Below are 13,421 nucleotides of genomic sequence, written 5' to 3' on the forward strand. Positions count from 1 at the left end.
GTAAGCCAACTGTTGCGTCATAGATAACATTGAGATGCAGCTAATCCATCACATAGCTCTTTGTTATGCAAATTAAAAGGAATAGAACCATACTAGAAATAGTTTTATAGCATGATTTTAAATCACTCCTTTACGTTTTGCGCAATACTTGATAAAAGTTGCAGTAAAAAGTTGCATGAAAAAATGAAAAAAGTTGCAAAAAGTTGCAATATAAAATTCCTACAAACAGCTTAAAACATCATTCTACGTAAATTGTGAGTATTTAGGAAGCTGCCGGAAGCTGTAAAAAAAAGTTGCAAAAGTTGCAAAAACTTGCCCTACTCATCACTTGTCCTTTCAACCAATGATCTTCTATATCGCTTTCTTCTAACCTCTCCAACATAAGAAGTGATTCCTTGTATTGATGCATCTTGCAATACGCACGTGCAACGTAAAATCGTATCCACAGTTCATCTTGGGACGATGTGTTTGTTGGTTGCTCTTGTAAATAACTTTCCCATTCGCTGATGACGCGATCGTTGAGTTCAAACATATGAAGCATTTTGAACCTATCCGTTGGCTTCAACGCAATTTTAAAATTTAGGTTGCTCAAATCATCTTCATTTCTAATTACATTTTGCAATTTATACGCGATTGCAAAATAGTCCACCATGCTTCTTTCGCCAACTGTGTCTATCAAGTTGGCGAACACATTGTTATCAAATATATCATAGAGTTGTTCTTCGCCAACGTAATCATCTTGACTTTCTTTTTCCATGTAGACTTTGAGACGAACTTGGCAGCTCACTGCAATAGCGTATGATAAGAGATGGGCGGTTTCATCATCGATTATGTTGTTATTATTTAGTTGATCGATGATCGCAAATGACGAGCCATCATCAATAGAGTTGAGTCGACCTAACGCTGAAATAAATAGGGTCGAGGTGCGGTAGACAAGCCGTTTGATGTTGCACTTGCTGTCTATATCGAGTGCATTCAAACTGTTGAAAGCGTCGAAATTTGTAAAATCTTCGTTGAGTTGTTTCATTAATCTTTTGTGGCTTGGACGTTTATCACTTTGCAAAGCAACTTTTATTCCGTCATAAAATTGTTGATATATCTGCTCATCTCCATATACCGGGCAAGTAGTTATTAACACGTTCGGTATATTGTATCCGTTCTTCAAGTCTTCATCCTCGTCCAAATATGTCAGCATCTCACTGACTGGTTTAATAAACTCGTCTGTAAATTGTTTCCTCTCTGTCTTTTCCATTCTACCAAGTGGAAAATGGCAAGCATACGGTCTTATGAAGTCGAAACTGATTCCACGTTTAGTAAAAGCGTCGAAGAACTCTTTCTCACCAGAGTTTGTGACGTGTTTGAAGTTTAGAACGGCGACGCTCGGTATAATTGTTTCCTGTAAGTTGATAATGATGGTTTGAAATATAACAGAGAACCAACGAAAATAATCTAATACTTGGGGATAATTATCTTTCTCCTGCGCTCCTTCCTCCAGCAGTATGATGTGCTCAAAATCCGAGTAAGGTGTGATTTCACATCTGGCAAGGGAACCCATACCGGTAATGGAGTACTTGCATGGGGAATTCCCCATTATTTTCTCGCATTCGTTTGATACGAACTTCATCATATTTTTGTAATTCTCAGTTATCTCAGCTTGGATTGTTTTCAGGTTTGCAATTTTTTCTTCTTGCAATTTTTTTTGTTCATCTATTGTTACATCATAGGGAATATTTTTTACCTGCTGCAAACTTTCATTGTTATTTTTTCTCATGTTTTCGGCCATTTCCTTAACTTCCTGGGCAATTTCCAACAGGTCGGCATCAAGTATCTTAGCGCCGGCTGTTTTCAGTAAATCTGAGCAGAAATCTTGGAGAGTTTGTTTGAATTGCTCGTTGCCAAGTTGTCTGATCACTGCAGCGTTCAAAAGCGCAGCACTTCTGATAAGACTCAACTTCTTTGTTATGGAATCGTCCTGCTTGCTTTGTTCCTTATAGAGCAGTCCCATCTGATGGAAGATGGACGCAGATTTCTCTGGATCTTTTTCTTTGCCATTTTTATCTAAACATTTATTCAACTGTTCGGCCATTTTGTTCAGCTCTTGCTCCCATGATGAATCAGCTATATGTGAAGATCCTGCCATTATTTTGCCAAATTCTTAAGTTGAACGCAACCAACTAAGCCCACAAGTTTGTCTGTTTGCTGTCCGCTATATGGGATAACGTTAATGACAAATTTTTGGCAAAAACTCCTTTTACCATATCAGTTAGCAACAGCAACCAATGCAAACTGTTGTATTACGTCAAAGTTACGTCAAACTATTATTATCTGGAACATTCATAAAGAGTTAAAAAGTTTAACTTAGTTTGTTTTATAACAAGCCGTTACTTTGTATTGTGATAATAAGATAATAAATTAACTCAGAAATTCAACCTTCAGTTGTTACACAGGTATCCACACCCACATACCAGGATCAAAGAAAGATAAGCGAAAACTTGAGATGAACCTGCATCATTTCAAAGTTTTGCCATCACGTTAGTCGGGTTAGAGGAATTAAGTTAGGATGCCAATTGTAAGGCAATCACCAAAGCAGGAAAAGTTTCTAAATTTAATCCATGCATCGTTTGCATCTTTGTTTAAAATGACAGATGTGTAACTGTGACACCTAGCTTTCACTTTTTATCTTCTCATGCGCTTGGCCAATTGTCTTTCGAGCATTGTTGTTTAAAGTTACCCAATTTCTTGCTTTTAATGCGTGTCTATGACGGTAACAATGAAACTATAATGGTTATTTTTACTCAATCGTATGCTTGAAATTGGAAAATAATCAACCATTTCTTTCACTTTATGAACCACAACATTGATGTTATTCTGTTAACGTATATCATAAAACATAAACTTTGTAGTCAAGATGAGCCGTCTTTCAAGTCAATTCGCGTCATTTGACAAACAAACTCGAGTCAGGTTGTGTCAATGTAACCAAGTCAATCAAAGTCGTTCGGAAAGTATCGTTTTTTCACTAAGAGACATTTGCGAAACAACCTTTGAAACTTTGTTTAAGAATCGATGAGGATTTCACGAATTTTTCGGAACTGAAACGAAATCATTTATTTGATTTTTTACACCGTTGAATCGTTTGAGTAAAGATCTTGTCACAGATGCATTCTCAATATAATGTTATCAGTAAGTGTTATTAAACAGAAATTTAACTCGGTGTATGAAACGAAACTGCGTCGAATAATATAATTATACGCCTTTGTTTTTTAACTGGTCTGAATCGCCTTGAGCTAGATTTTGTGAATATCTTTCACCTTAAGAACACCAATGTCTGGTATTTTTTGTGAATAAGTTTTTAACTGAAGCTAATTTAGTTTTTCTGTTTGCTCTCACAAAAATATTATCCTTTGATATAGACCTGAATATTAAATTAACCTCTACTTATATAAACCATTTTTAGTTGATTTCACCACAGATGCTCTCTTAAAGAATTTTACGTTTCTGTTTGTGCGCACACGGCAGCACTTCTGTTCTTGAATAGCTTGTGACCACCACCATCACATTTACACTTGATTAAATGGAAGACTTTTCCCCATTGTTAACCAAGCGAAAAGTATCTAGCTACTATCAAAGGGTCTCTCTGTTATCCAAATTTATTCACATAACACTTTACACTTGATCAAGTGAAAGACTTTCCCCATAGTTGACCAAGCGTAAAGTATGTAGCTACTATAAAGCGTCTCACTGGTAACCATGTCTATGCACAGAACATTGGTTTTTATTGCTTGATCCTTTTTGCCATGTTATTTCAGTTATTTTCCGTCCGTCAGTTTGGTTTTGTTCTAAACGTGCGTATGTAGGCCTTTATTTCAATTAGATTAGTTCCTGTTTTGTCGCATTATTCTCTATAGTGCCTATCATGTACAATTACTCAATGAATGCATGATAAGATAACATGATAATATAAAATAATGATAATATAATATAAAATAAAATGTAAGATAAAAATGTCCACACGAGACAAGAAAAGTTTTTAAATCCCTTGACCTTAATTCTAGATAACCCTTTTTAAGTCTTTCCATTGAATACCTTAGATTTAATTCATCGCGGGGCTTACCATGCTGCGATTAACAACAAGCAGCCAAACCGTGAAATATGCGACTATACTGTGGGGATCATGATAGTAATTGCAATTAGTTATATAAATTGGCATTTTGCATGAGTTTTTGTATTTTTCTCCAGTTTAGATAATGTAATGTTGCAAAGCTGCGTAGTCGTGTTAAGCAGTTATTCAAACAAAGGAACTTAAAATGTTTCAAGTAGCATTGTATTTTTACCGCGTAACGTCGATGGTACTTTGGTCAAAGTTTCGATATAATAGAAGATGTAACATAGCTTGTACGTAGCAATGTATTGTTTCCTAGTAATCTTTATTCAATCGTAGTTCCAAATTGACATGTGACGTAGTTAAGTGTGTCAAGTGGTTTTCTGTACACGATGTAAATCGATTTGAATTCTTTGTGATAAAAGCTTAAATTGGAACATTTGACAAGAGATACGTTTGACTGTATGGCTAATTGGCAAGCGCTCATTGGTCAATACTGGAATATAAAAGCAAATGTTTGGTTTAAATCGCTCTCTTAGAAACTTCTCTTCTCTCTTTCGTATTTTCCGTTCCGCTGAATGGAAGTTATTGCAGAATTATTCTAGATTACGATCGAGAGACAGACTGCCTTCAACGGTCTGTTAGCGAGCGAATTGCGGCAGACATTTCAAAAATTCTCGAAGTATCCAGTTGAAAGAATTCTCGCTAACGAACAATGACTGTCATGCTACTGGCATTATGGATTACGATGATGACGACGCTAGCCAACACTAGCCAAAGCCAGCAAACAACACAGACAAGCGGCAAGCATCGCTCAAAGGAAAAATGGAAGAAAAATCATCAAGAAGAACGAAGCTATCAATCTGTGTGGACACCTCTACAACATTTTGGATCTGCTCCCGATTAATTCTTAGCCGGTAAAGTGCATTCCTCATTTCTGAATAAATCGTAGCTTAATTCTTGGTGTTATTAGATATTAGCGCACATATGTCATGATTATTAATAACAAAAATATTAAATACGTTTCTTAAGCTGATTTTACCTCCTACCTTTATGTTCCCACGGACAACGCGCACGTAAATTCATACTGTAGTTATATCTTATATTTGTTCTGCGTAATCCACGCATCATATAATCATAATCGAGAAATTCAATTTGAACTAAAAGTTAATGTATTCCTTATCCCCCTGTCGACTTCTATATATCTATACTTATTTTTCCATATTATGTTTTGTGGTAGATGATTTTTATTTTATTTTATTTGCACGGACACAGGCTAACTAAGCCAAATACTTATCAACGGTCACTTTCACCCATTGTCTACCTACAAAGCATTCTTTTAATCTTTTCTTACGCTAAGTACTTTTAACTACATTATATTAACCCACCTTTATTGCTTTCATAAATGACTTACATTAAGTACAAGCGTTAACCAACGCCGTACGATTATTTTGCCTTGTTTGTCATCATATACCAGGTTGCAAACTGCCATCCTGTATAAGTCAGAATCTGTTAATTTGTGACTGTTCCGATATAACCTCGATTTACAAAATGGGTCCACTAAACTTGCATACAACAAATGCAAGGAGAAAACGAGTTGAGGCGAATCGCGATATTAAGCTTATTATTCAGACTGATCGAACTTTTATTTCTTCTCCTGCATTATGAAAACCCTCTTAACCTTACCCACCCTTATACTTACATTATCTTGCTATACAAATTCGGCAAACCAAACGCGTTGTCCGATATCATTTGTGTCAAAATATTGAAATGCATTTAGTAATAATGGCAATCATTTCATTCAAACTGTTTGTGTTAGGTTTTGTGTGCAACTACATTTACGATACTTTTACGTTACTTCGGTTGTGGTAAAAACGTATAAAAAAAAATATCAAAATATTTAAAAAACCCTTCTATACAACATAGTATTAGCGAAGAATATTTACTGCTATTTTTTCTATTGCATGTATCAATTCGTGTGACCTGTGATGACTGCACAAATCTGACTGGAGAAAACGAACAAATGCTCTATTCTCAAGGATTGCAAGATGCCAAAACCAACATTCCTACCTCGAAGCTTTTATGAGTGGGGGGAATTATTGTGGGGATCATGATAGTAATTGCAATTAGTTATATAAATTGGCATTTTGCATGAGTTTTTGTATTTTTCTCCAGTTTAGATAATGTAATGTTGCAAAGCTGCGTAGTCGTGTTAAGCAGTTATTCAAACAAAGGAACTTAAAATGTTTCAAGTAGCATTGTATTTTTACCGCGTAACGTCGATGGTACTTTGGTCAAAGTTTCGATATAATAGAAGATGTAACATAGCTTGTACGTAGCAATGTATTGTTTCCTAGTAATCTTTATTCAATCGTAGTTCCAAATTGACATGTGACGTAGTTAAGTGTGTCAAGTGGTTTTCTGTACACGATGTAAATCGATTTGAATTCTTTGTGATAAAAGCTTAAATTGGAACATTTGACAAGAGATACGTTTGACTGTATGGCTAATTGGCAAGCGCTCATTGGTCAATACTGGAATATAAAAGCAAATGTTTGGTTTAAATCGCTCCCTTGGAAATTCTCTTCTCTCTGAGTTATTTCCTTTGTTCTGCTGAATTGAAGTTATTACTGAATTATTTTGGAATTGGGATCATGGTGTAAACATTTCTAATTCGATACAACCTATTCGGACAATATAACAATTAGACTTTATGAAGTTGGTGTTGATTTGAAGAAGCAATATAGAAACAGTAAACGCAACGGAGTCAAAGATAATTATCTCGGAGTCAAACAGTAAGACTAGCAGGCTTGGCTTAGGCCAAACCTAAAGCCTAAACACCCGACACTACCACCATCCCCATAATACAGTCAAAGACAAAGTTTGCTGTTGTGTAAAACATTCACCAAACATAAAGCTAGCAGGGGTTATGAAGCTTCAAGTTTAATCCTTTTTTGTTCAGGCAAGCTATAAAAACAAAACCGCAGACCCAGAACAATTATAAATATAGCGGGTACCAAAATACAAAATCTTGGCTCAGGTAGTAATAGAGAAGACATTGATATCTGCCAATTCCCTGGTTTTAAGATTGATTTAACATTTACAGCCTGCCAACTCGTCGAGAGTATCGTCAATGCGTGGGATCGGGAAACTCTATTACTTGATCCTTTCACGGACGTCACAACACAACTAGCCGTTATAATCCCATACTAAGCATTAAATTCGGTGTCATCTTCTGCTATGGGATGCTCAGGTAGTGCCTATAGCACTAAGCGCTGTGATGAGGTAAATCAAGGCCGCTTATAAAATTATGCACAACATTGGAACAAACAAAATGATAAACATCAAAGGCTTACGCTCCAAGTGTGAATGAGGCTTTATTTTTAACCAAACTGGATAAGTCGCAGCCGTCGGCTCCGACAAAATGTGTCTCTTCCGCAGATGCTTATATGGCTCCTTTTTCAACAGAGCTAATTAATTAATTAATTAATTAGCTAAATATAATTGATATAATTGATATAAAACATAATTGATTATAGCTAATTAGCTAAATAATTAATTGATTAGCTAATTAATTAATAATTATCAACATAGCTTAATTATTTTATCCCGGAAAAGTACCGTCACAAAATGGTACAAATGTGTACGCTGGTCCTTTCCTGCAACAATTACTTTTTCAGCCATCGTCGAAGAAATCTTTCGAATCGTCTACAGGTACAGATTTCCATGGGCATTTGAGACTGCTGTACACCGAACCGTGACCAAAAATTTTATGACGGCGCCGGACGGTCTTTGTAGAAAGGGCACCGACGATCAACTTTATCGAAATAACCGTTTAGCATTGCACCGATCTGTCCGTGGATTTCGCTCATCCCTTAATTGTGAAGCTATTTCATTATGGCGTTCTTGATACGCTTTTGCCTCGCGCTCCATACTTTGCAACTAACTTAGTACTGCAAACAGATCCAGGATTGAGGGAAGCACTGACCAAATATAATTCGACTTCACAAAAACACTGTAGCAAGCGCTGAAATTGCGTCAACCGCTGCCATAAAATCACGTTCATACCTGAACGTTGGTGGTATGGCGATACGCCAATCGACGGTATCTTAGACACTTGATCAGACATAAATAAAGTGCTGGTTCCTCAGGAGCGTGTCGTCGACCTTAGAGCAACATTTACTGCTGAGCGCTTTCGAAGCTTAAACAAATTGCACATTCTTGCGACATTTGAACACGTGGAACCAATTCCCAACGCAGACTGTACGAAAACTTTTCACGCTTGATGACTTCGCTTTCGAATAAGGTGTGTTCATATTTCTTCACTAATCGGGAAAGAGGCGTAGTAGCCGTGAAGTCAACCGTATCGAAGTTTCGAGCCGCAAACTAATCCAAAATCCACAAATACACGCCCAGCTCTTGTAACTGAAAAAATGCAGACCGCAAAATATCATGTAACCTCGTAGGAACAAACATACATAATCCCTACAGAAGCTTTCGCTTGTTTTCAACTGTTGTATTTCAAACGCTCGTTTCGTCGCAAACTTCAACAGTGACGAAAGGAAACGTCAGAAATGAAATTGGCTTCACAGAAACCGGAATAATTACAAAATCTAACAACTTTGTATTGTTAAAGGTTTTTATTCCATTCTTGAATATAAATGTTGTGAAGAATTTCTAAGAATTTTGTACAAAGTAGAACGATCATGAAACGAATCAACGGTTAAGTGTTTTCTAAAAATGATTGACAAGATATATGAAACGATGACGTCTGTACTCAACAGTAAGTTGAGAATTCAAGGTCGATCGCTTTGGCTGCTAAACCAATTTTTTGCTTCCATTTCATCTGCAAAAGGAAACAGAAAGAAAACAACAACAACAGATATATGGATGAATAACAAATATTAGTCTAAAAGTTCGGTAACCATTGGAACCGAAAATAAGTCAAAATAAACACTCACCAACTGCTGTGTAAGTCAATGAGAATCCTGAATAACTTGTATCTCTCGCCAAATGCAAATAAAGTGACATTTCTGAGCTATTTGAATAATGTCGGCTTGTGTCATTGAATTTCGGCAAGTTTATGGTATTTCTCATAAAGGAACCAACGTCATAAAACTGAAACCAATTTTAAAGGAATATTTAAATGACTAAATATTTTTGATTGTTATAAACTAATAAATTTCTGTTATAATAATTATAATTTGCTGCTTATACAATATATTTCATTTACTTGGAAATATCCACAACACGCTGGATTTCTACTAATCGTATAAGAACTTGTACTGCAGCACTTCTTAGTCCCGAAATCATTGAACCAAAATCGAATTCGAGTTCCCGGTGGTGATCTGAATGTGTACGAGCATCGCATGTAGCTCAAATAGTATTCAAGGTATCCAGGTTGTTTGATTTGCTTTTCCTTGTTCAGTTCGGCATCGAATTGTAGAACTCCACAGACGTGAACTAGATTCAATAAGTAGATTGAAGTTTTGTTAAAATACCACAATGAGTATTTTTAAAAAATTCTCAAACAGTATTATTATTGTGAATATATTAACTTGATAAGATTTCTAAAAGTTCAATGTTTTTATATGTTTAAAACCTGCTCTGTAAGATAATACAAATCCATCCCTCATCACACTCTTCTCTGAAATGAAGTCGATAGCTAGATTTGTTCCACGTGATATATAATGTGTATCCGTGCTTAGCTGGTAGAGATCCGTTCGAGATTCTCGCGCCTACAAATTGTTTTGTTAAACGTAACAATTGAAGCTGGGGCCATATTCTACTCGTTTTTAATTGTATTATGAAAGTTGATGCAATTTTATGAATGAAAAGTAGCGGTCAGAACATACTTATACACTTACTTGAAGTCGAATGCAGCAGGTTTCATTACTGACGAAATGAGCTGAGACATTGATGACGTGCTTGTATGGAGCCGTGATTTTCCATGTACAAATCTGGTTGGAATGATGATGACTAGGGTACACTGGGGATGTTAAGTTTTTCCAGTGGTTTGAAGTGTTTAAAGCTGATCCACATTCCTCTGCAAGAGATTAGGATAATGTCATTAAACACTGACTTTCAGAAATAAGTTTTAAAAAAATTTAAAATATTTCTACATTTTCAGACAGCAGCAAACATTGGAAGGCTTAAGATAACAAGCAGATAAATTGTTTTCGAAAGAGTTGCCTCACCAACTGCTGTGTAGGTCAATGAAAACCCTGAATAATTTGTATCTCTCGCCAAATGCAAGTAAAGTGACATTTCTGAGCTATTTGAATAATGTCGGCTTGTGTCATCGGATTTCGGCAAGTTTATGGTATTTCTCATAAAGGTACCAACGTCATTATACTGAAACAAATATAAGATATATTTACATGACTAATTATTTTTGATTGTTATAAGCTAATAAATTTCTGTTATAATAATTGTAATTTGCTGCTTATACAATATATTTCATTTACTTGGAAATATCCACAACACGCTGGATTTCTACTAATCGTATAAGAACTTGTACTACAACACTTCTTAGTCCCGAAATCATTGAACCAAAATCGAATTCGAGTTCCCGGTGGTGATCTGAATGTGTACGAGCATCGCATGTAGCTCAAATAGTATTCAAGGTATCCAGGTTGTTTGATTTGCTTTTCCTTGTTCAGTTCGGCATCGAATTGTAGAACTCCACAGACATGAACTAGATTCAATAAGTAGATTGAAGTTTTGTTAAAATATCACAATGAGTATTTTTTAAATTCCTCAAACAGTATTAAATAATGTGAATATATTAACTTGATAAGATTTCTAAAAGTTCATTGCTTTTATATGTTTAAAACCTGCTCTGTAAGATAATACAAATCCATCCCTCATCACACTCTTCTCTGAAATGAAGTCGATAGCTAGATTTGTTCCACGTGATATATAATGTGTATCCGTGCTTAGCTGGTAGAGATCCGTTCGAGATTCTCGCGCCTACAAATTGTTTTGTTAAACGTAACAATTGAAGCTGGGGCCATATTCTACTCGTTTTTAATTGTATTATGAAAGTTGATGCAATTTTATGAATGAAAAGTAGCGGTCAGAACATACTTATACACTTACTTGAAGTCGAATGCAGCAGGTTTCATTACTGACGAAATGAGCTGAGACATTGATGACGTGCTTGTATGGAGCCGTGATTTTCCATGTACAAATCTGGTTGGAATGATGATGACTAGAGTATACTGGGGATGTTAAGTTTTTCCAGTGGTTTGAAGAGTTTAAAGCTGATCCACATTCCTCTGCAAGAGATTAGGATAACGTCATTAAACACTGACTTTCAGAAATAAGTTAAAAATAAATTTAAAATATTTCTACATTTTCAGACAGCAGCAAACATTGGAAGGCTTAACCCTATTCTAACTAGGCTTGGCTTCTCCCGCACACTGTCATATCAAAACGTGGCGTACAGTTGCATTGTTTGCTGTAGAAACTTGAAATTTGGTGACTTTTCCTAAAAAATGTTCAGCTATCTGTCCATGTTTGTTTGATAAAGTTGGATTTTGTAATTTTTAAGATATTGCGATATTTTCATAATTTTCCTCTGCTTTGCTCTGCTCTCCGCATTGAAGCGTATTACTCATTTACGCACCAATAACTCGACTAACTATTCTCTTTCGTTCTCTTCTCGCGGTCAGCTGGTTTTCCGCACAGCGGGTGCGCGGCGTAACAAGAAGAATTTATAGAAATGTGTCACTTTTAGAAATACTTAATTTACACTAAATTCACTTTCTTTAGTGTTACAATTATGATGTATACAGGAAGCCAGATGATTTTTCTACTAACCTGTAAAAATCCGATCAGTTTACGACGTACAGTTTTCTAGTAATTAACGATTGAAAATGTTTGTGCTGGGTCGGCCACACCTAGTTTTTTAGTAAACTCGCGAGCCTGGTTAGGATAGGGTTAAGATAACAAGCAGATAAATTGTTTTCGAAAGAGTTGCCTCACCAACTGCTGTGTAGGTCAATGAAAACCCTGAATAACTTGTATCTCTCGCCAAATGCAAGTAAAGTGACATTTCTGAGCTATTTGAATAATGTCGACTTGTGTCATCGGATTTCGGCAAGTTTATGGTATTTCTCATAAAGGAACCAACATCATAATACTGAAACCAATTTAAGGAATATTTACATGACTAATTATTTTTTATTGTTATAAACTAATAAATTTCTGTTATAATAATTGTAATTTGCTGCTTATATAATATATTCCATTTACTTGGAAATATCCACAACACGCTGGGTTTCTACTAATCGTATAAGAACTTGTACTACAACACTTCTTAGTCCCGAAATCATTGAACCAAAATCGAATTCGAGTTCCCGGTGGTGATCTGAATGTGTACGAGCATCGCATGTAGCTCAAATAGTATTCAAGGTATCCAGGTTGTTTGATTTGCTTTTCCTTGTTCAGTTCGGCATCGAATTGTAGAACTCCACAGACATGAACTAGATTCAATAAGTAGATTGAAGTTTTGTAAAAATATCACAATGAGTATTTTTAAAATTCCTCAAACAGTATCAAATTATGTGAATATATTAACTTGATAAGATTTTTAACAGTTCAATGTTTTTATATGTTTAAAACCTGCTCTGTAAGATAATACAAATCCATCCCTCATCACACTATTCTCTGAAATGAAGTCGATAGCTAGATTTGTTCCACGTGATACATAATGTGTATCCGTGCTTAGCTGGTAGAGATCCGTTCGAGATTCTCGCGCCTACAAATTGTTTTATTGAGCGTAGCAATTGAAGCTGGGGCCATATTCTACTCGTTTTTAATTGTATTATGCAAATTGATGCAATTTTATGAATGAAAAACAGCGGTCAGAACATACTTATACACTTACTTGAAGTCGAATGCAGCAGGTTTCATTACTGACGAAATGAGCTGAGACATTGATGACGTGCTTGTATGGAGCCGTGATTTTCCATGTACAGATCTGGTTGGAATGATGATGACTAGGGTATACTTGTGATGTTAAGTTTTTCCAGTGGTTTGAAGTGTTTAAAGCTGATCCACATTCCTCTGCAAGAGATTAGGATAATGTCATTAAACACTGACTTTCAGAAATAAGTTAAAAAGAAATTTAAAATATTTCTACATTCTCAGACAGCAGCAAACATTGGAAGGCTTAAGATAACAAGCAGATAAATTGTTTCGAAAGAGTTGCCTCACCAACTGCTGTGTAGGTCAATGAAAACCCTGAATAACTTGTATCTCTCGCCAAATGCAAGTAAAGTGACATTTCTGAGCTATTTGAATAATGTCGGCTTGT

At 35.7% G+C, this 13,421-nt stretch overlaps 1 protein-coding gene across 1 annotated transcript; it reads right to left on the reverse strand.

The window, feature by feature from the left end:
* Nucleotides 1-8,727: 8,727 nt before the first annotated feature.
* On the reverse strand, nt 8,728-9,828 carry LOC143469849 (uncharacterized). The gene is made up of 4 exons (XM_076967702.1): nt 9,702-9,828; nt 9,333-9,562; nt 9,061-9,217; nt 8,728-8,945 (listed from the first exon to the last, which is right to left on the reverse strand). The coding sequence occupies exons 1-4, from the start codon at nt 9,733-9,735 to the stop codon at nt 8,896-8,898; spliced, it is 471 nt and encodes a 156-aa protein (XP_076823817.1). The 5' UTR covers nt 9,736-9,828; the 3' UTR covers nt 8,728-8,895.
* Nucleotides 9,829-13,421: the final 3,593 nt, after the last annotated feature.

This window comes from Clavelina lepadiformis, chromosome 8, assembly GCF_947623445.1.
Source record: "Clavelina lepadiformis chromosome 8, kaClaLepa1.1, whole genome shotgun sequence".
Taxonomy (NCBI): domain Eukaryota; kingdom Metazoa; phylum Chordata; class Ascidiacea; order Aplousobranchia; family Clavelinidae; genus Clavelina; species Clavelina lepadiformis.